Genomic DNA, 23,957 nt, shown 5'->3' with positions numbered 1-23,957 from the left:
CTAGTCTTCGTCTGTGTCGCTTCACGCTACAAACCAAGAAAAGGTGGCGTTAATCTGCATAGCAGTCCGAGCATAGTTTAAGGCTTCAGTGAGTGGCCATAAGCCTGGCTCATGCATGGCCCACACCATGTAAAAAAATTTGTAAAAAGTGGGGGCCTTACATGAGTAAGTGTGGTATGTCTGCAGAATATATGCATTGGAAGAATTAAATGTAAATCCTCTTTCAGATCAAGCCTGGAAAATCTGCAGTTGTATATATGCCTATAGTAGCAGTGCGCACTGGTACAATTGAAGTCACTGTGCTTGCAAAGACTCAGATTGCAAAAGACACGGTGACGCGTTCTCTTCTGGTTGAGGTGAGCTCTTCATTTTTTTTTACTTGCCATGAGTGAACATGTGTGTTATTCACAAGTGGTCTGAGTACTGGTTTCTCTTTCTTTCAGCCTGATGGCATCCCTCAACATCGGCACACCTCCTTAATCCTGGATTTGACTCAGGGCGCCTACTTAATCAAGTACCTGGACACTAACATCACTGAAACACCCATCTTGCCCTTTCGGCAGGATCGCTTGTATGTGTTCGGCAGTAACAGGGCCACCTTGTCTGTAGTTGGTAAGTGCAATGCTTTGAGCACATTGTCACTGAAAACCTCATATAGGCAACTTGTCATTTAGGACAAATAAAATAATGAATAATTTAGTTTTTTTCTGCTGTGTCTTTTAAAACAAACATAAAGTTGTCGAATAAAACAAACAAGAAGCTTGCAAAAAAAAAAGAGAGAAATAAGAAAGTTGTCATGGAAGACTTGTACTTGAGTAATAAAATTGATTCAGCAACTTTTACCTTTAAATCTGCCTGATGCAAGATGAAGGGATTGCTTAGCGTGTAACTCTACAAAGTGCCATGCTTTTCTAGACTCTCTACGATATTTCCAGGAAGCAACACCCTGTCATGCCAGTGCAACCATTTACAGTCACATTTGTAAAAGTAAGCCAACCCCTACAAAGCTGATTTGCTGTAAATGGGTACACATCTAGAAAAACTTCACTGAAGCCAACTACATGCTGATTGCTTTTCATAAATAGTAGCAGGATTACATTGTTTTTGCTTAGTACTATAGAAAATGTGCTCTGTGCATTTACAATAGATTACATTTCAGGTGATGTAGTTGGGCCAGCATTCCCTACAATGCCTGTCAATGCCAGCAGCCTGTTGTCAAAGCCTTTCTACTGTGGGGAGCAGAACATGTTCAGCTTTGCTGCAAATCTGTATACGCTGCTGTACCTACGATTAACAAACCAACGTGATATGCACCTGGAGAGGCAGGCGTTCAAGTATCTGAATCTCGGTAGGTCATTCTATGACAAGTTCCCTATAATTTCTAAAATGCTAAAAAGAAGACGGGAAAAAATTTCAACGCAGGATACCAGAGGCAGCTAACCTATCAGAATGATGATGGAAGCTTCCAGGTGTTTCGATGGCACAGTCAACCAAGTGTTTGGTATGTGTTTATTATATTTGATAATTAATTTACCAATGCTTCAAAGTTGCTTATGCATTGCAGCTGTCACAGCCATGTTAGCAATGTAATGACTAAGTTTTCATGCATAGAAAGACTACTGACTGGGGTTAATGTTGGTATTGCAATCTCCACTTTCTTTGACAGGCTGACAGCATTTTGTGCACGAGTATTTCACAAGGCAACATTTCAAGAATGGGAGCAGTTCTTGTACATTGACCCATCTGTCATTCAAAAAGCCATTGCTTGGCTACTGGACAGGCAATCGCCCGAGGGTTCCTTCCACGAGACATCATTTTATGCGTACGATCGCAAGATGTCTCTTCCCGTATGTTTATTGTTTCTTATTTTAACTTCATAATTTCTTTTAATCTGATGGTATTGTTTTTTATTGCACACTGTGTTTCCAATTTCAGTCTGAGAGGCCGGAAGACCCGGTGCGGTTTCGCAATGTGTCTCTAACCGCCCACGTGCTCATCACATTGGCCGAAGTTAGGGATATCAGAGGCGTAAGTTGCTCACCTATCAAACCTTTGATTATCTGCTGAAGGGATGCTGAAGAGAAACACTAAATCAGTTTAGACTGATCAGCCTTTTCAAAATGCTATTTTCATTGATGTCGCGATAAATGGTTAATTACTAGAAAAGAAAATGAAGGCTAAACTTCAATTTTTAAAGTTTCGCACCAAAACTCAGCACATCAATTTGACGTTGCTTCAGAATGCAATATAGTCCATCTTTACCAATAAGTAACCAGTCCGAGCAGATGCGGTCAACCATGATGTCACATCAAGGTGGTGTGGGAAATTCAAGATGGCATCCCCCCCCCGTTCAATTCATGTAGCCTTAAAGCCCATTTACAAGCATTTCATAGGAAGTTTGAAAAAGTAAGCAATGAATGAACGTTATACATAGCACCGCAAGTAAAAAGGATGAAACCCCTCACAAAACACGATACAAGATTACGAATACAAAATTGAGCTATACAAATACAAAATTGAAACACAAGATAAAAATAGAGGTTGTTGAAAGGCTTTTATGTATCAATATGCATCTGGCACTTCAGTTTATTAATATAAGCATCGTGGTTGTTCCCGTAAGCAATTTCAGCTTTCAGTTTGTTCCAGTGGTAGATGGCAAGGAATAGTGGTGACTGATGCATAAGTTTTTATGCATCTATTTTTATGGCTTTTCTTTCGTTTCTTTTTTGCTTCCCAGGCCTTGTATTATGGTAAGAGTGGACTTTTCAGTTGTGCAGAAGGATAATTTACTTATTCAGCTAAATTTCGTTTTTTTCTTTGAGTGTGTACCTTTAAGGAGTCAGAAATGGTAGAGTACAGCTTACATTGGCAAAATCCGTGTTAAGTGCATGCAGTGTACATCTTTAGTGTCTGCGTTAATGACAATCAGTCCATAGCAGTGGCCCTTCACGACCTGTGCCATGCAGGAGATCGGATCGCGTGCATCCACGGCTCGAGGCACTGCTGCCCGGTACCTGGAGCGGATGCTGCACCTCATCCAGAAGTTGGAGGACCCCTACGAGTTGGCCATTGTAGCATATGCACTCACATTGGTCAACAGTGCTGATGGGGAAATGGCCTTCAACCTCCTTGATGAAAAGATGAGGGAGACAAGTATGTGCATGTTACTCATATGTGTTTGTGTGAGCTGCATGCACATTTCCAGCTTATTTCTACCCAAGTAGCCTTTAGTTGCAGTCCAGGAAGAAACTTAATATGAATGGAAGTGATGAAACAAAACAAAAGGTAGATCAGTAACATCGTGTGCTGACTTACAGTCATCTTTCATTGTCCTAAAAAGTGCCTGCACATAGCTTACACAATCTCGTGTGTAAGGGTCCAAAAACAAAATGAATCAAGTGAAGAAAAAAATCTACATTATCTAGTGCAGCCATGATAGTTCACTGTTATGGCACAAAATGGAAGGTGCTCCAATGCATGTGCCTGCCTTGCAGCCAGTCCACTTGATGAGAACACAGCACAGGCCAAATATCACCAAAGTGTTGTTTTTTCTGCTCTCTCCCCCCCCCCCCCCACAAATACAGTGGTAGGCTGTTAATGTTCTTGCATAAAAAACAGGATCATGAAAGAAAATTAATTCAAGATCAGGCACTCACCCTCGATCAAAGCGTGGTGCAGGTGAATAATTTGCTAGTATTGTTTCAGAAGCTGTGCAGGCTTTATTACGCCAGGTGAAATGTAACAATGCTGATATACACTTGTGGAACAATAAAATGGCATGATGCATCCTCAGCTACATCCCTTACACAATGATGCACTTTCATTTGAGACTGTATGTGCAACAGGCACTCACTTAGCCAAAGCTCTGAAGCCTTAATATTTAAGTTGAAGGAATTTAGCATTTCTTTTGCTTTTACACTATATAACAACAGTGGTGCGGGCTACTGGAAGAAGCCAGAGAAGATTAGAGCCAGGCTTTCCCACACACCCTGTAATGCCCATCTTGGGCCACCGAGCACTCACAGTTGCCTACAAAATGCCAGTACGCAACGAGTGATGCCAGCCTAACACTCCATAAAAGAAACATTGTATGCTCAATGCTCCAACTTTCCTAGACAAACATTCAGTCACCACACATGCTTTCAAGTTCTTTATTTTGGCTTGATTGCACACATTGCCATATGACAGAAGACATCACAATCCATATGCGCATTGTGCATGTGTGAATTTGTGTGATGCAACTCCATCGTAATAAGTTTACAAAAGTTAAGTGTACAAAATCATTCTGTGTTGGGCTAAAGGGACTTATGGGACAGCCCTGGAAGTCTTATTATGGAACAAAAATCCTCAGAAAATTTTGGACCAGCCTTCATTGTATAACCTGAGCCTATGGTTCCACCTTTTATGTCTGCAAAATTTAAGTACTAAATTCAGTGTATATGGCGTTTCATACGCAATAAAGCTCAGTTTGTTTAGTGTTTTTGAAGATCATGTCTTATTAAAATTTCACTACAAAAGTACTACTCCAGGGTGTCTACCAACCGGGAATTCTCAGGGAATTTGAACAGTCTGGAAAAACTCAGGGAAAACTCAGGGAATTCGTGCTTCTGTCAGGGAAAATTAGCTGTAACTTTATTGAAAGGGAACGAAAGTCGTGTTAATGCTGGCTCCAGTAACAGAGGAATCGCAATGAATCGTCATTGACGCCGTGTCATCGGCACGATGTATTGCCAGAGTAGTTAACGACCGATTTTTCCAGACGCTTTTTCGGACATGCCCGATAATTTGCACGGCTTTGCGGCACCACCACGTACTCCATATAGTAAATTTATATTGCCCTGACTGCAAGTCTGAAATGGCATTAATCAAAGCCGCCACCGCCGCCATTTTGATTATCTCGCCGCCCCGAACTGGCACTATCGCACGCAAATCCGCCGGCAGCTGTTGCCACCACCACCACGGCGACGTTAGGCCTAGCTGCTTCTACGTTCGCTGTTAAGCTTCTTGCCGTGCGGTGCCGTGTTTTTCATTGAAAGAATTCGCCGCTGTCAGCAATGGCACCAACGCCACCTTTGTAATCTTCGCCATTGGCTTCGAAGTTCGCAGATCACACACAACGCGTTTCGTAATGACAGTTTCCGAAAGTTAGCTTCGCCTCATCATAGCAATGTTAGGCGGTGAAGCTTACAAGCGTGGGAAGGGGCAATTGTCACGGGACATATTATGTATTCCTTAAATATACGCGCGTGCACCCTCATCTCCTGTCACAGTACGAGCACTGATATGCCTAATAAGTGTACTGGCAGGCCTTAAGAACTTTTGCGGACGTGCCTGTTCCAATTTTAACCCTCATAGGCAGTTAGAGACATGCATTCATTTTTTTCGGACTGCCCGATTTTCTGATGTTTTTGCGGCCCCTAGGGAGTCCGAAAAATCGGACGTTGACTGTACAACTGACCAAGAGGATGCTTCAAATGATCCATGGGGTGAACGTGTGGCAGAAGGAGGATGAGAACAGGAAGGAGAAGGACCGACGTCCTGAGGAATTAACGGGAAATGAAGCGTCCCACCACCTCTTTGAAGGAGCTTGAGCTCAGAAAACAAAGCGTTGGCTGATGCCGAGATGCAGGTGTCCTTCATTCAAACCAAAATAAGCTATTTAAAGCAGTGAAACCCTACACTGAGATGTTTTGTACGGGCAGAGAGTATGTCGTTGTCAGGACAGTTGAGATTGACTTCCCAGCTGCTGAGAGAGAATCTTAGTTGTGACAAAGTTCAGGCCTCATACCGATGAGCTTGCTATCAGTTGATAGAAATAGCTCATATTCAAAAAATATTTACTTATATATGCATCTCCTTACACTCGTATTTGAAAATGTTCGACCCAATTTGCAATGGGTTTTATCATTTTTTTCAATGTGCATTTTACTAACACCTTCCTTCTGTTTTCTTTTTAAATAAAATAGATATTACTCCTTACTATTCAAACTGGATTAAGTCATTTTTTTTTGTTTCAACATGCTTACTAGAGAGTGACAGCATCGGGCAACATGGTGTCAGCCTGTCTTGACATAAAACAAAGTTCTGGCTCATTCAGGGAATTTAGCAAAAGTGCTCAGGGAAAACCTGGAAAACTCAGGGAATTTGGAAATGTCAGCTTGGTAGACACCCTGTACTCCTACCCGATACATCTTAAATCTTCAAGAAAACTTAAAATGCAGCCAACTGATAGGGCGTAGCATGTACATCTCTACAACATCAGTATGTGATGTCCGAGTTTAATTCTAAAGTAGAATTAACGTCGATAAGCCATTGGCTACTTGATTTTGCTAAATATTACATGTTAGTAGGACGTCCTTCAGATGTTATGTTGAGATGTGAGCTAATGGGTCATACCTAGATGTTTATAGGATCTCGGTGGTTCACAGGGTAAGCGGCATATTTGCACATGTGGCATCAAGTAAACACAGCAAACATTACAAAGCAGACACATTTGGGCCAGCTACTTTTGTTTTGGATGGCAGTTAAGCCTTTCCTTTCTGTGACCCTGTGATACACATGCACACATGCGCGTGTCTCTACTTTATACTTTTGCTACTTTCAATGAAATCTATATTTATACAGATTATGCAGTATTATTCAATCTAGCATGTGCTTGCACTTCAATAATAAAATCGACATGTTATGTTCACAGTAGACTGTGGGTAGTGCCAGAACCGACGCGTATGATAATAACTGCAGCCACATAATGCAGTTGTCTTTCTTGCTGCTGCAACTTTTTCCCCCAAAGTGTAGGTATTGGTGTTTGCTTGCAGGTGGCATGAGGTACTGGTCTCGTACTGAACTGCCCGCACCTACAGTGGTGATAGAAAACAACAAACCTTACCTGCACCCCCGACTTCCCTACATTTACGATGCATCCAATGTGGAGACCACAGCCTATGGCCTACTGGTGCATGTGGCACGACAGGCAGTGGTTCAGAAGGAGATTGTGGAATGGCTGAATTCACAGCGCCTCTCGTATGGTGGTTGGGCCTCAACTCAAGTAAGAATTTTCACACTCCTAGTTTGCATGTTACACACCAGTTATGCATTTTAAAGCAGCTCAGCGCTGAAGCATCTGACTCAATGCACAGAAAATAAAGTGCTTTGATGAAACCAAAACGAAGCAGCAGCTTGAATCGACAGAAATAATCTGGGCTAGTCTCACAGATGGCACATTATTTGTAAATGCTGTGAATGCCGACTCTTGTTTGTTGTAATGTGAGTGCAAGGTGCAAGTGACACCATACACAAAGAATACTAGGCCTTCCATTTCTTGCCTGTTTCACTACATACATAGTTTTGTTGTTACTGTGAATGTAGGGAAGCGTGATGAAGTGTTGCTGCAGCAGACTTCCGTTAATTTAACTCTGGTTAATTAGATTTTTTGGTTAATTCGATCCCAACCAATGGTCCCAGCTGGTGCCCATCCATTTCTATGGGCTCAAATTTTTGTTATTTCAATCCTAAAATTTGTCTTCACCAGATAATTCGAACTAGGCCAGTCAGCATGCTTGCACCTGACCCCTATGGTGACCCCAGTAGCAACCCCTTTAGTGACAGTGTCTTTCTCGGCGGATCTTAGGGATCAGTCAGTGCGCTGAACAGACATTATCTTCCATTAGAAACGCCTATTTTCAGCATGCCCTAGGAATATTTTCAAGCAATTTTCATAGCTCACAATGTCTGATTACGGTATTTGCCCAATTCAATGCAGACCTTTTCTTTTTTCATTCTTTCTCCCCCGCCTCCACACACACACACACACACACACACACACACACACACACACACACACACACACGCACGCAAATAGGTCGAAAATTGCCTGCATGATGCAATTGGATGAACAAAAACCACCTGCACAGCACTTGTATGCTTTACCGCATAACACGGATGTATTGCGGAGAAGCTAATTATAGAAGACCCTGGCAACCATTGTGCAACTTAGTCTTAATTTTTTTTTCTAAAATATTGTGTGTGTGTTATATCTCTGCTTCGTTTAGGAGCTTTAATGTCATTTCTACGATATTCTTCTACTTTGGACAAATAGAACATGGTCGCCCATTTGATTCAGGGGCATGTTAGAATCGGGCATATACTGACAAATGAATCTGTGGTCAAGTGTTCGACGAAAACTCAACTGGCGAGGAAACATATTGGTGCCAAAAAACGTGTACTCGCCAAGAATAAAATAAAAATAAAGAACATATTCTTTATTTTTATTTTATTCTTGGCGAGTGCACGTTTTTTGGCACCAATGAATCAGTGGTGGGTATTGGCATTTTTTCTGCATCTTATTCAACTGATTGGATAATTCATTTAATTTCATTGTTCCTGTTGGGGTCGAATTAGCAGAAGCTGACTGTATTTCCAGATGCTATCACCGTAAGGGTGGCCATTTTCAATTGGCAGTGTTAAGGGCGCACTGAGTTACTTCTCTAATTTTTAACAAGTTTGCAGTTATGAACTGTAGTTTTTGCCTTTTTCAGGACACACTTTTGGCCATGCAAGCTCTGACAGAGTTTTCAATCCAGTCTCGCTCACGTGATGTCACTGACATCAAAGTCACTGTAGAGGCCCCTTCAACACCAGGCTTCACACGAGAGCTTCACATTGGGCAGGAAAACTTGTCCAAGTTGCAGACACTGTCTGTAAGTTTTTATTAGTTTACCTGGACCACCTTTTTGGGTGTATTTGTTGAGTTAAAGTGAAAGGTTGTGAGTGAGTAAGCATGTTATAGTGAAGGCTAGGGAAGACCTGCAGTGTGGCACATGTATAGCTCCCTTCAAAATGGCACATGTGTGATGTTAATGCAACAAGTCATTAAGTTGCAACGCTGCCAAATTTCCAAGAACACCAGTAGTACGGGTTGCACCTCCTTCCTTATTGTACTCAATCCTAGTGAGAAAGTTAGGCACCTTGCAATGCTTAACAGTTGAACAGTGTGGAACACTTGTATCTGATTTCATTTTTCATAAACAATCAGATGTGTGTTTCTGGCCTTTAACGTGAGGGCAGGAAAGAAATGTTTTGACATAGTGTCATGACCATTTGTTTAATTGCACATAAAGTGGCCCTGGACAGGCATGCCCTCAAGGAGGCTTTTAGTGGAGCGTTCAGGCATTACTGAACCATGGCCAATGATAAATGCTGTGGTGCCATCTGATAAATTGAAATCAAGCATTTTTTGCAGCAACGATGGAATCTTTTGTCAGGTCTGTTAGCATCAAAAGGGGCAACTTATCTCAATAACGGTGACAAAATATGTTTAATAGTTTGTCCTCGAAGTGAAATAAGGCTGTGCGAGAGCTTGTGTTACCATTTATTTATTTCTGTCGCAACAAGTGAGTAGAAAGAGTAAACTTTGATCAAAGCAGATGGCTTGGGCACTTACGTTTTGTAGTAGCTACACAAGCCACGTAAAGCACAGCATTAAATCCAGAAGGTATTCTGTGTATGTAACCTGCAACGATACTTACTGAATTCTGCACATGTGAACATTGGTACTGCTGTTCTTTAGTGTATGCAAATTTTTTGCATGCACTATCAACAATTCTCGTGGCAGTTATTTTTTTTTAATGTTACAGAGGCTTTTATAGACCACCACGCAGCGACGACTCATCTATTTTCATGCTCTGATGAAAATCTCAGCAGAATTCATAGTCCACTTGCTGATCAGTACCAATAGGCTGTTAGTTCAACAGATGTTTCAATCCAATAATACTGTGAATGCTCAATAGAAACTAAGACTGGGTCTAATGCTGCATGCTCAATGTGCCATTGTCAAATGTTTGCTGGTAATGTTGCTATTCAATTCATATCCACGAGAAGTCACATCACTTTCTCTCAAATACGGCAGTAGCACTACTCATTTGAATGCTAGGTAGTACTTTGTTGCCTTTAGTTGTTCAGGTTGTGAACCATGGCTAGCTTGTGAGGAACCAAGCTCATATTTATGCTGATTCAAGTCGTGCATTTGGTGGAGACGTTATATCCTGTGGAACCAGATTTCAGTGGCTCAAGGAAACCATCAACACATCAATGCTCCTGATCAAAGCCAATGGATGTTTTGCTGTTTAACAGTACACCCACTACCTGCAGGTTTTAGTAGGAAGCACCCATGAAATTTTGAAAAGAACATGTTTATTTGTCTGGAGTTTGTGCATGATGGATCACTCACCTGCTTACTCCAGTCTGACAAGAAAATTGTGTAAATGTTTGCTTGGACAGGAAGTAGTGCATTGAGGAGTTAAGATTGGTGGATAACCACTATTACTTCAAATGAGACCTGTATGTACTTATATATGACCCAGAGGTAAAATGCCAAAGCACTCACTAGGTAGAAAAGGGACAGGTTCGCCCATAAAAGGCTAGAAGGCAAAGATCACCCAACAAGATGAGGTTGTCGCATTTTTCAACCACAAGGGAATGGTGTACACCCACTCGGTTCATTATGGCCAGACAGTAAATAGCACTGACTGCTACAGAAGTATTATGGAGACATTGATGGGTGAACACACCCTATTAATACCAAAACTCATGCAGAAGTGCAAACTGCACTATGACGACACAAGTGCCCATGTTGCCAATACATCGACCCAATTTCTGGCTACCGAATCATAAAGATCCTGCACCATCCAAGCCTCACCTCCTGCGACTTATTTTTGTACCCACAGTAAACAAGGGCCTGAAAAGGCATCCTTTGACAAAAATCAGGGCGTACTTAAGGCAGTGAAGGTAATTTTCAAGATGATGTCAAGAGATGGCTTCACCCATGCTTTACAGGCTTGGCATAAATGATGGCATAAGCACTGTTCACCTAATGGCAGGTACATAGAAGGGGATAAATATGTCAGTGATTATTTTGCTGAAATAAACATTTCAGAGCATCAGTCTCAATCACTAATGAGCAAAACATATTTAAGCATAAGATAGTGTCGTGTTAATTTACAAACAACATTTAATGGCTATGAAGGCAGTGCTACAAATTCAAAGCATGCATGTGGCACCACTGCTAGAAATAGTGCTGTAATTTGGTTCATATTTTTATGTCAGAAATAAGGGGCAAGCATTTTATTGACTACAGCACATAATTTGAGGAAAGAAAAGTAATATCTGCAAGTTAGTATGCATGTTTGTGATATTCCTAATTTGCTCCCCATATTTTTGGCATATGTGGGATTGCATATTATGTTGCAGGGCATATGGGTCTTCTGGTGACTGTCATGCGCTGGCTCGCTGCTCAACTCATCCCAGAGAGATTATGACAAATTTCAGCAACAAATGTCTTTCAAAATAGATTATACAAGAGGTACATATAATACTTCCCTGTACATTGCTTGCCTGAAGTCCAAGCCTAGCAATGAAAAGACACAAAGAAATATACATATTGTGCCACCCATGCTTCGAAAACATTTGCTGCTCACTGTATAAGAAAACTAGGGTGTCAATGGGTCTGGAAAGTTAGTGGTTACATAATATTTTTTATAACTTCAAAAGTTATAACTGCATTTGCATCTATTGCATTTATTTCATCATGAGAAAAAGGATCAAGGAACTTTTCTGCCATGCAGACAACATACGATGACAACAAACAGTAACTCCTTTTTGGGAAGACTCTTGAAATGGAGCAGCAGCTTAGTATGTGTGAGTGAGCTGAGCTGGCATCCATGTACGAAGGGTCAATACTCTGAGTTGAACCCGTCGTGGTTGCTTAGTGGCTATGGTATTGCGCTAATGCCTAGCATGAGGTTGCGGGATCGAATCCCGGCCACGGCAGCCGCATTTTGATGGGGGCGAAATGAAAAAACACCCATGTACTTAGCTTTAGGTGCACGTTAAAGAACCCCAGGTGGTCCAAATTTCTAGAGTCCGTCACTGCGGCGTGCCTCATAATCAGGTTATAGTTTTGGCTCGTAAAACCCCGTAATTTATTTTTTTTAACCCTGATTTGACATCACACAACCTTTTTTCTTTGTGTAAGTGGGGGCAGTAGGTCAGGACGAAAGAAAGTGTTTATTAAACCACAACATAGGATACTTGTATATTCCTTTCAGACTCTTCTGAGGAAATCTGGGCACTATGCCTGAGCATTTGTTTAGACATGTGGCACAAGCTGCAGTGCTATATGTATAATTTACAGGTAGAATAAGAATTCTCCATTTTTATTTGTTTTTAAAATAATATTGCTATGAACATAGTGTAATTACAATTTTTTTAATTAGGAACAATATAGGCGCTGTCTTGTGGACAGCTGTTATAAGGTTATTAGGTTTACTTGTGAAGAGTAGTCGAATACTGATGCCAATTTACCCTAGTCACATATAATACGAGAACCTATCAGACTGACTAAGGTTACTACATGATTAATATATAATTGCATTTTGCTAGTACTATAGAGACATGAAACATTATTTTCGCTTGGTCTGGAGATGTCTCACTAATATTCGAAGAATTCCCCAAGTAATTGCTGTCAGTACAGGAAAAGGTCTTTTGACTTTTGTAAAGCTTGAAACAGTCGGTTCTGTTAACTATACATTCATGATCGACTTTTCAGCAGCTCTTAAGTATAAATAACTATTCTCCTCATCTATTGCAAGATATTTCACAATTGGTAAGGTTCTGTTGTAGAAGTAGCAGTTCGTATTTTTAACAAAATGTGGATGTATTATATCCTATTAAAAAGAAAATGTGGCTTCATTGTCTTGTTTTCTTGCAGATACCCAATGCATGGGGTGTAATCATTGTGAAAGCGCAAGGCACCGGTCTGGCCATTGTCCAGCTGCACATGGAGTACAATGTAGACACCTGGAGGCATTTGGTCACGCCACCGCCAGTGCCTGCATTTGCGCTGAACATTCGCCAGTATTCATATGGGAGGAACAGCTCCCATGTCTCATTTAGGTCGTGTCAAAGGCAAGCTCGTCACTATCATTTTCTACAGTAAAACTTCGTAAATGCGTACCTGCTTATAGTGTAATTCCGGTTTAAGTATACTCCCAATGAATCCCCCCACCCTGTCTCCATTGAACCTAATGTATTGGCTGACTGCTAAAGCCATAGTCTCTCAACGCATGCCAGGCGGTTAGTGCTTGGTATTTACTTCCTTTTTCGGGGCATACAAGTGTGGAATCGGGGAAATGTCGCACACTTTCCTCATGCAACACACAAGAGCAGACTAAACCAGCTTGTATGGAGGGTCTGGTAACACAATCAATGCACACCTGCGCACCATAATTGGAGAACGTCACCGAGGGGTTGAGCTCAGAGAACTTTACTGAGGCTGAGAAATGGTCTGTATATAACGGCGCATCTGATCCACGTTGCTTGCCAACTGCGTATTAACGAGGTTTTACTGTACTGCTTTTACATTCTATCTCCTTAGTATTTAAGCAGAATTGGTGAATTACACTTTCAGCAGTGTTTTGACAAGAACCAGTAAATTTCTTATCGATAAAAAAGGATTACATTGCATTCTAAAAGAACCAAGACCTGAACCTTTCAAGCTTTGAGAACTGCACAAGAAAGAGCCCAAATACGTAAAATTAGTTTGAAATCCTGGACACCACACTCTTGACACAGCACCATAGTATGAGCACCAGAAAAACGGTATTTGATTTTTCTGTTTGTTGACTGGTACAGCACTTTTTTCTACCAAATAAATTAATACAGTGTTCCGAAGAAATGCTTTACCATTGTGAATCTTGGTGGACGTCTATCAACTTTCTGCTTGAATAACATAAAGCATTTCCAGTAGCACCAAATGCTTGATTTAGGATTGAATTCTGAGATATTTGTTAAGGTGAATATATTTAACCTGTGTGTTAGTGCAGCCATGTGTTAGCAAATGTTCTATTTTGTTCACTGCAGCTGGATTCGTACTGAAGAGAGCCCCAGGAGTGGTATGGCTGTACTTGAAGTCAACTTGCCTTCAGGTTACTACATTCAGCAGCAGACATTGGATGCATATGTGCAGTCTGGAGCCGTACGCAACCTCCGGGAAGCTCGCTATGAAGAAAAGAAGGCTGAAATCTACTTTGATTATGTGTGTATCTTTAAAGAACATAAGCTTGATTGTTTCTTTCAGCTTCCTTAAGGGTAAGTGCATGTACTCATCAATTTTTTTATTGTTGTTTCTAGCTTGACACATCGCCCATCTGTGTCAACTTTACTGCCCAACGCTGGTACCCAGTTGCCAACATGACACGGTTCATTTCGATTCGTGTCTATGACTATTATGCACCAGGTAGGTACTTATTCTTTCTTAGTTGTAGCACAATTGGCTTACAATAATTAAATAATATGCACTTTCTGGTTTACTCAATTGAAGTTTAAAACTTGGCCCACTCTGTTCCAACTCTCCAGTGAATATAGAAGCTATCGAATTCAGGTGAATTCAGATTTTTGTTTTCCATGCAGCATACTACGCAGATGTACACATGAGTTTTGTGAAAGGACACTGCAGAAGAGCAACATTCACAGAGCGTTGCATTATTTGAAAATGTTTTGGTTGACATTTAAACATCAGAAGTATTTCGGAAACATGGAAAAAGTGTCAACTGTGACCTTGCCTACATTTGTTAAGCCATTTTAGACCTAAATCTGACAGTGCTTGAAGGAGTAGCCTTCATCACTCTGCCCAGTCAAGTTCCATCAGTTTATTCAGCAAACTCAGTGTTCCTCTGTAGATAAATAACACTGTAATCCTGTATTTTTTACTCTTGCAATGTATTCTCACCCCTCCCATCTGCAGTGTACAACTGTGTACCTTGAGGGTCTCACAAATAAGTAAACAAATAAATAACTACTCTGTGGCTAAACCATGGACAAACTTGTATAGTTATTAAATAAGAGCACGGGGTCATTGGTGTATGGCATAACCAGATGTACACATTCGGAAGTTGTGATGGCTTAGAACAGTACTAAAGTAAATAAAAGAAAAAAAGTCTAGGAAAACTTGCTGACACAGTATGTAAGTTTAGGAGCTTTCCTTCTGTCTTTTCAACATTGTACGAGCATCAGTAAAAAGTTGTGCAGTACTGTTGCAAATACAGTCGAACCTCAATATAGCGAAGTTGTACTTGCAGCAAAAAACTTTGTTAAATCGCGAATTTCGTTAATTCGAAATTTTAAAATTTCAGCAATATAAACCATTTCACAAATTCCCATAGCATTCCTGATGGATAGTACCTCTGTTTAGTAAGCACTTTTAAACAAATTGTGAGAAGGTCGGGCCATAATAGCATGGTTATGAGCACCAGCGCGTGTGGTGCAGATCGCGCCGAGAGCAATGCATTGATGTGGCTCACGACATCTGAAATTTGCATGTGTCATGTCTCGCAACGCTGTAATGCTTGAACGCCATTGCTGGCCGCACTTATTGCCCGTAGCCAGCACCCACAAATTAAAAAACAAAAGTGTAAGAGAATGTGGATATTCATTCTGAGCAAACAACAAAAAAGAAGTAGAAGAAAAGTCACGGCATACAGACCGCTACACGAAGTAAGTTTTGCAGTTTTATCGGTGTCACATGCGCTCAGTCATGCATGAGCAGATCTCAACTGATGACCATAAACTCGCTGTCACAACGCAAGTGAGTGCTTCGCCCCATTACTCAGAAACCTGATAATACATGATCACCAACACTAGACGCGCAGGAACGTGATGCTCATCAAGGTACCAAACGTCTTGGCTCGCACTTTGCACTTGCCGCACAGAGATTATTACCTCCAAGATACGGCGCATGGCCCACGCATGGACGTGCGTGGTAGGAGGAGAAAGCAGACAGGTGTGCATTCCTGCCCTGTTTGATTCATATTCAATTTGGTCTCAAAATTTACCATTTGCACACCCTTTATGTGCACTCAACAGCACTTGTGCACATAAAGGTGAACGTTTGTAACAGATTATTCTTTTGTTGGTTGCTACAAGAATGGCCATCTTCAGTCAGGATGATATTTCATCATTCAAAAGTACAGTAAAAGTATTCATCACAACTTAATACTTGTGTTAAACCAAAAGGTTAATTAAACACACTATGTAGCAACCATATTGTGTTGCGTTAGGAATACAGTCTACATAAGGCAAAATATAATGTTCATTAATATTCATTACTTTATAGCAATTTTTCAGAATATTTAACTATGCCTTGCCTGTATACATGGGCACTATGTTAGAAGTAAATTAGAGTGTAGAACACGTCTTCTATAGGGGCACTCATGCACATTGGCGTACACATTGAAAATGCACTGGGCTTTACATACTTAGTTATGATTGCCATAATCAAGTACAGTAACAGCAACTCGCAATTTGTCTCTGAACTCTCTGCCTAAGTTGGATATTCTCTAGAATTCATGGGGTACACTTACATTTTTTTCTCCATGCTCTTAAAGGGGCCCTCACCAGGTTTTGGCATCACAGACAGACAAGCACGGAGTATAGATCATGTAGTGATGGTTGTTTCTGCAAGGTATTGCACCACTATATGCCATAAAACTGCCATATGTGCAAACGAAAGCCTACTACGTTTTCTCAGAGAAGACACTTCACCCCACCATCAGAAATAGCTTCACACACTTCCGTGTCATATGTGTCATGCCTGCTGCACACATTCAGCAGTAACAGCATGAGCAACTTGCTAGGATATTCCTGTCAAATGTAGAGCATGCAACACTGCTGCTGTTAATACGCATGGGAACAAAAAGAGGAAGGAGTGGGAAAAGAAACAAAAGGTGGGAGTGGTGATGTAAACATCACTTGCGCTGTCAGCTTACATGTGGCAGTAGGCAGGAGAGTAACGTCACTTGAAGGTGCTGGTCAAGACAGTGAGAGAGACCTCTGCTGCAGCAAGTGTAGCTTGCCTCTTCACACCATGACCCCTTGCAAGATTTCGTTTGCTTCCATCTTGGCTGCTGCTAAACCATACTTAGAGATCCTTGCAGTAGGATACCTCCCAGACAGTGCTTTAAACCTTCTAGTGTATGACAAACATTTTCTTACGGGGCCTGGTGAGTGGTCCTTCTATAATTCTGACAGTACTAGCACTGATTTCCAGTATGATAAACTTAAGTCAGTTATTATTATTATTATTATTATTATTATTATTATTATTATTATTATTATTATTATTATTATTATATTTTCAATGCAGACTCAATGTGCCCCTCATTTGACTGAAGATACGTAACTGTTCTGTATCAGATGTCTTGCTTTTCTCTGTGTATTATACTTGTACTATATTGCACTTCGCTCCTTCCTTTTATTTTCAGAGCGGTTCAATGAGACTATGTTTGAAGTGTACAACTTGTACGCACTCAGCATCTGCCATGTGTGTGGCTCCTACCAGTGCCCATACTGCCCGGTGTTCAATGCTGCACCTTCATCTTTTCACCTGGATCGAGAGCAAGCTGTGCTGTCTCTGACTGTGCTTCTGACAGTGCTCTGGAGGCATCTCTCCAAAGGATAGCTGGCCGTTGTGGTGCTGTGACAGTTATTTTTCTCAAGCAACAAGAACAAACTATCACAAGGACATTGCCACAGCAGCTGTGCAGTCTGCTTCAGTCAGGACTTCATTGTGCAGCACATTATGGGTTTCCTGTTGGGGCTGGCTCTGCAAAGCCACAGCCTCACTTTCCTCATGCTTTTTTTTTTGTCCCGCCATCTGCCTGGTGCATTCTGTTTGGAGGCAGGTTGAAGGCTTCATCACTGAAGTGTGGTATGGGGGGCTAGTTCAGTATGTGCTGTTGCAAGTGTAGACCGCATATTGCTTGGCTCAGCAAAGCTGCCCATGGGAAAAGGCACCGGTCAGTCAACACAGTTTTTATAGGCGCCTTTCCTGTCCATACGTTTTTTTTTTTAAATTATGGCATACAGGATACAGAAATTGGCAGCTACTTGTGATTTTTAGGTTCGTAACTTTAAGCATTCATCTGCTTTTCAGCATTGTTTCTTTTCCATTATTTTTTTCATGTGATCATCAGAGCCAACTTTTACTTTAACATTCATCTGTTGTGAACATCTAGTAGTAGTCATCAGAGTTTGACATATCTAAGCAAGAGTTTTGTGTGTATGTGTTGAGTGCTTGTTTATCTGCATTCTTTTTCATATGCAGCATTTTTTATAATCATAAACTTCCAGCAGTGTTGTTGAACATCCCATCTGCTAGAGGACAATGTTGATGGTGATTTTTTTTTCTAAAGAAGCGACGAGTACATCCGAAGAAAGGATTTAAAATTGCTTTAAGGTTTCAGCTCCCACAAAGGAGCTTTCTTCACAATGAGTGAAAAATGGCACAGTGCATGGTTTTTATGTACAGTGCATGACAATGATTAAGGCATCTAGCATAAATGGGCAGAAGATTGCCATCATGACTAAGGGTGTTTGACATGGTTTGAATGATCAGTTATTCTCCTTGGCAGTCACATGCTTCTGCACAGTGGATAGTATGTGACGTAGTTACAAAGTTCTACATCACATATTGTTGTATATGATATTTGTAGTTGTGTTTATCCTTTCATTTTGTTTTTGACAATCTGAAAGCAATAGTCATCATGTGTAAAATTAACTTCACAGAAGGGACACTGTGATTCAGGTGATAACATTCACTGGAGACAGGTCAAGCGTATTGTCTCAGATTTGTGTGACATTTTGTGTGGAGTAAATTATTCCTACATACAGTTTTTCCAGTGACAAACTGAACATTGTTGGTACAGCGTTTTGCAAGGTCTGCACATAACTCATACAGGTATGTATGTGCTTAGAAATCACTGCAGGAGTTATACCCTCATGGAACCAGAGTTCCCAAGTTGAATAATTAAAACTGCCATCATTTTGGAAGTATTGTCAGCAGCCCCCCCGTTGCATCTGCCTACACTCCTGTCTGACAGTATCTAAACATGTTTTTTACAGCAAACAACAACTTGAATATCACAACCTTTTGAGGAGGCTTTAGAAGATCCTAGTCCTCCTTTAACTTGCCCAGGATTGTTTTTCCTTCTGCAGTAAGAGCAGTCTTTGAAGGCTGTTGCTTTTTCTCAAATGTTCTACTCCTCAAATGTGACACATCTGCCAACTTGCTCACTTGTTACACTGGTTAAGTGCATCTTACTGAAAAATGACATGAAATAGCATGCTGAACCGGAGTGAAACTGAGTGTCGGATTGCTGCACTGTCAATATAAAAATTGACATTGGGAAGCTGCAACAAGACAAGAGTGGGGGGAGCAGGGTATTGTTTGTTCAAATGCCCCATGAAACTAAGTCGTGCAGGATACCTTGAAGCAATAACACAGGGCAGATTTCACGGAAGCCTGAACATGTTGCACTGTATTATTCATCCTGCTGTCTTGCCAAAAAGAAATACTGTAAATACAGAGAGATAAACTGTGCCTGTACTTCCCTCCGACTCTAATTTTGAGACCTACAATTGGAAGCTGCTGCACAGGTTCCTGTGTTAATGCAACCACACTATTGGCCTGAAAGTAGGTTGTGAGTGCGTAGTTTACCAAACTATTTGTAACTCATTTGAAAAAGCTAAATGAGCCACCACTTGGGTCAAAAAATGGCTTCTTTATATGTGACTTGTACTGTGCACACTGGTGTTCTTACATCAGTCAAGAGTGCACTTACAAACAAAATTTCAACCAATTAGGGCAGAGTTATCACAAGCAAATGCAACATACTTTCAAGACCGATAAGAAAGCAGCAGAGAGGACTGCAGAGGAGCAAGAGGACAGAAAGAGAATGTGGCGAAAAAAAAAAATTTACTCGTGCCACTTTTAGTAGCAAAGCTGTTTAAGCCGAAGTTCCGCGCGGCATAGAGCGTTGCCAGAAAACTCGGCCCAGCTGTGCGCTGCCTCGTGTTGCCTAGCAAACACCGGATGATAGTGATCTAAGGAAAGGAAGGACGCTTGATTCTCCAACCTGTCGGGCAACACGGCGAAGCGTCATCAGGGGAGAGGGAGTGGGTAGTGAAAGATGATAGAGAAAGAGGGAGGATGTGGCCTAATAGACTCCACTATGCGCGACAGGTGGCAGTCCTCAGTAATGTTGCCAGCGTTGTAGCGGGCGCTTATAGGGTGTCTATTCCCGTGGAACTTATAAACTCCAGCAGGCTTTGCAGCGCAGGGAGCTGTGGACACACTGGGAACAGCAGGTCAGTCTCTGTGGCCGCTGGAAGGCCATGGCATCTGTAGGTGTTGATCACTGTGGAGCGTTAGAGCTCCGAGCCATGTAAACTCCTCCCACCCCACACGCGTAGGGTGGAGTCGTGACGTCACAGGCGAGTAAAAGGTCGGAATAGCCGGTGCGGCGACACACCTCTCGCCTCCTCTACTCCATGCGTGTGTGCTGCTGCGATAGGAAGACCAAAGAAAGTCCGGACGCTCGAAGAAGAAGCAGTGTACCAGGAAGAGCACCGTATTGCCAAGCAAGAAGTGATGCGTCGCCGCCGAGCTCATCCAGAACACCGCGCTGAAGCTGCGGCTGAGAAGAGGTGACGCCGAGTCGAGGATCTCGAGTTTCAGTCCAGGGAATGTGAGAGTTGGCGCTGTCAGGATTGGGGGCTCAATCCCATCGCTCGTGATCCGTTGTCAAGATTGGAGTCGGGCATGAATTGGAAGGTAGCTGGCCCATGCCATCATCCAACTTATCCACGCTGAGGACGTTGATGAAGGGAAGGACTGCTTCTCATCGAGAACGAGGAATATCGGTTTATTTACAGTATTTATATCAGTCTAACATGACTGCATGAGAGAGAGTGTCCTGAGCAGCCGCACAACAGCGGTTTTTAAACACTCGGTCCTCTCCCGATACAAGGGGATGCGAACGTTCGTTTAGTCATCGCAAACTAGCCGCCTCTCCGCGGCACGGTTTACACACACACGCATACATACAGGTGTTTACGGTCCGAAACCGACACCACACGAATTTCATAGAACTCGGAGCCGTTCCGGGTAGCGCGTCGTCTTGCGTCTTGGTCGGTGCGTGGAGTGTCCGTCGGCGTTCCCGCGGCAGCTCCCCCGCCCGTAGGAGATCAGGTCTGCTTTGTCGCGTTGCGCACAAAGCCTGCTTCATCGAACGCATCCTAGCTGAAGCGACAGAGAGTGGGGGATGCCCATATTGTTCCCCGACACAAAGTCGATTTAGTCACGCTGTGGCTAGAGGTTGGCGGCGACGCTCCCGGAATGTTGCTGCCCTACTTGTAACGGGGTGGCAAACTTGCACTGCAGCTGGCCGTTCTTAACGGCGCCTGAACGCTCGACGTTGGCGAGAAAGTGATCCCGGCCTGCGACTGCTCCAAAACTTCCAGCAAGAGCTTCCTGCCGAGACAAAAACCTAGTATAACCTCGCAAAACCTAGAAACAACTTAGCCAAGCTTACCAACAAGTTAGCAAAACCTGGCATAATCTCTCAAAACCTACAAACAACTTAGGCAAGCTACGTAAAAGCTAGGTGATCACAAGCTCCGCTGTTGGACTCCAGGCTTGCACCACTAGTGCAAGCTGCGCACATTTCTTATTTTAAAGGACTCGGCATCCCAGTGAAAACATTTCATCCATAGGACAACTGAATCGTGTCCCAATGTTTATGCACCATTTCAGATACAAATAGGACATCTGCTGAACGAGCAGTTTGGGATATTCTATTGCGGACGTCCCAGGAATATCGCACATGGACCAGGGCCATGATTTTGTAGCGATGCCTTTTCCAGATGCTAATTAATGCCTTTTGCGTTCGTGACCCTCTGCCTGGGGCGGAGCGTCGAACGCGCCCACTCACGAACGCGAAAAGCGCCAAAAAGCATTAGCATGGGGGAGAAGGAATCGCTACATTTGGATATGCTACCATATGACCCAAATGCGCGTGCGCTCGCATTTGGGTCATTTCCTGTCACAAGGGTCTCAGACGTGCGACGTTCGTCTATTGCCCAAGGTTATCCCACATGGACCTCTGACATGCACGTGAATATTTGTCCTCCAGTTGAGGCTTTGTCCGAGTTTCCTCATAACATAATTATGTTTGCTCGCATATTGAAATTACAATCCGAAGCTACCGTGCCTGCAGCTCGTGTGTACGTCGTATTTTACAACTTTTTTAGCGAAAATTTACTTTGAACAAGTCAGTTCAATTGGGTACATTTGCTTGGCAGAAGGCCTAGAAGAATGAGGACGTAGGCTGCACATCCGCACACATGCGTGCACACGTAACGTGGGCACAAAATGTGTCTGTCGTTGATGTGTGGGCACTATGCCCGTTGCATCTGTCGCACAGCGTGTGCTGTGACTGTAATCAGCACTATGGCAAACACTGCAAAAAGCCCTGGCATGTGCCCGTAAAATGTACGCAGCATGTGCATAATGTTTCTCCCGAACACGCAAGGGATGTCCGCAGGACACAGACAGTGCGGCCAAACAAGCTGAGGGACGTCCACAGGACGTATTCGACACCCCTAGGATAGCCATGTCCTGGCAGTGGATGTTCATAGAATACCCATAGGACGTCATTGTTTTCACCGAGATGTGCGGGTCTGCCCGCAGGCCCGGCGTATGCACATGTTTTGCTCAGGCGTGCACCGCTGTGGTGTAGAGACCCCGACTCCTGGATAAGTTCAGAGAATTCCATGGACATAATCTTCAGAGACCCTCCAGTATACCCATTTAAAACACAGAACTTCAATGCGACCTGGAGATTGAAAGCTCTTTGCTTCCCTGCAAACTGAAGAAGCTATACAGCAGCAGACGCATTAGGTGTGACGCATGCTGTCGGCAGTGCCATCCATCTACTAGTAGGGCATGGAAGGGCAAGGACTGGAGCGTGCGCTGAACGTTCCATAGAAAACTCGTGAATGCTTTACTTCTGGTGTGTGTGTGTGCGCGCGCGTGCGTGCGTGCGTGTGAGCGTGCGTGCGTGTGAGCGTGCGTGCGTGCGCGCATTTGGGTGATTTCTTGTCACAAGGGTCTCAGACGTGCGACGTTCGTCTATTGCATATTTTGACGTGAAACGTCTTTCAATTCGGTCAGCATAGGGTGACGTCGCTAGCTAAAACCGCATGTAACGAAAACATGTTATAGTATTATCGCTTATATATTTGCAATCGTACTTTACGCGCGCCTTGCTGTAGTATCATTCTGTAGAGGAACAGCATGACGTAATCGGAGCTAAATTTGGCCTCTCGCTGGGCATTCTGAGTGCTCGGCAGTGCGTTTGTCGATTCGAGCTGGAGTGGTCATAAAACTCAAACCTGTACTAATCGGGAGTTATATAAAGCTGAAAAGCATGCAATTTGTTGCAGAAATTTGACGGTTGCTCGGCTGTCTCCCCCGCGTTCGACAGTCTTAAATGTGTGCACCCTTTGGGGCTTGTCCCGTAATGATAATCGTTATCTTACCCGCGTTTCTTTTTTTAACCCTGTGCATCCGGTATTCTCGGGTCGCAAACGGCATGCGCTTTAGCAGCGTGACATAGCGTTCACGATAAGAAAGGAAATTCAACCAAGACAGAGGCCGATTTTTATTGTGGGACAAGATAAGCCCCAAAGGGTGTAAACTTTTTTTTAACAGTGTAGGGTTCAGAAATGGCGTAAAGAGTCTCGAACAGGAAGACCATCACCATAGTACGGCCACTATGGCCGTAAGACCTGAAGTGGTGCCGTATATTCACAGGGCCGCTCACAACCTAAGGAAGGTGGCAGGCAGGTTTGGAGTCCCCCTTATCTTTTCAGCCCCTTTTAAGCTGGCGCGGCTCTGCCCCCGCACCTCCCGTGATCCTAAAGGAAGGCAAGGTTGTGGCAAGAACCACACCAAGCCGTATGCAAAATGCAATGTAGGAGTTTTGTGCGAAATCCCTCTGGCGTGTGGCAAGTCCTACATAGGGCAGACTGGACGGTGCCTGAATGATCGAGCCAGGGAACATGAG

General features: G+C 42.8%; 1 protein-coding gene across 7 annotated transcripts in view; it reads left to right on the top strand.

The window, feature by feature from the left end:
* The window catches only part of Mcr (macroglobulin complement-related), a 242,829-nt gene extending 223,400 nt beyond the window's left edge, over positions 1-19,429 (top strand). For all 7 annotated transcript variants that reach the window (XM_070530061.1, XM_070530075.1, XM_070530064.1 and 4 more), the window contains 13 exons: positions 228-356; positions 444-612; positions 1,160-1,348; positions 1,423-1,501; positions 1,667-1,847; positions 1,936-2,028; positions 2,967-3,153; positions 6,816-7,045; positions 8,535-8,696; positions 12,764-12,960; positions 13,915-14,089; positions 14,185-14,290; positions 17,313-19,429. In XM_070530061.1, coding sequence (XP_070386162.1) covers positions 228-356; positions 444-612; positions 1,160-1,348; positions 1,423-1,501; positions 1,667-1,847; positions 1,936-2,028; positions 2,967-3,153; positions 6,816-7,045; positions 8,535-8,696; positions 12,764-12,960; positions 13,915-14,089; positions 14,185-14,290; positions 17,313-17,509 — 2,094 coding nt within the window. In that variant the 3' untranslated portion in view covers positions 17,510-19,429. The remainder of the gene's footprint in view (positions 1-227; positions 357-443; positions 613-1,159; positions 1,349-1,422; positions 1,502-1,666; positions 1,848-1,935; positions 2,029-2,966; positions 3,154-6,815; positions 7,046-8,534; positions 8,697-12,763; positions 12,961-13,914; positions 14,090-14,184; positions 14,291-17,312) is intronic.
* The last annotated feature ends 4,528 nt before the right edge of the window (positions 19,430-23,957 follow it).

Source organism: Dermacentor albipictus, chromosome 1 (assembly GCF_038994185.2).
Source record: "Dermacentor albipictus isolate Rhodes 1998 colony chromosome 1, USDA_Dalb.pri_finalv2, whole genome shotgun sequence".
Lineage (NCBI taxonomy): Eukaryota > Metazoa > Arthropoda > Arachnida > Ixodida > Ixodidae > Dermacentor > Dermacentor albipictus.
Note: the sequence above shows the minus strand (reverse complement) of the source record. Positions and strands in the feature narration are given on the sequence as shown.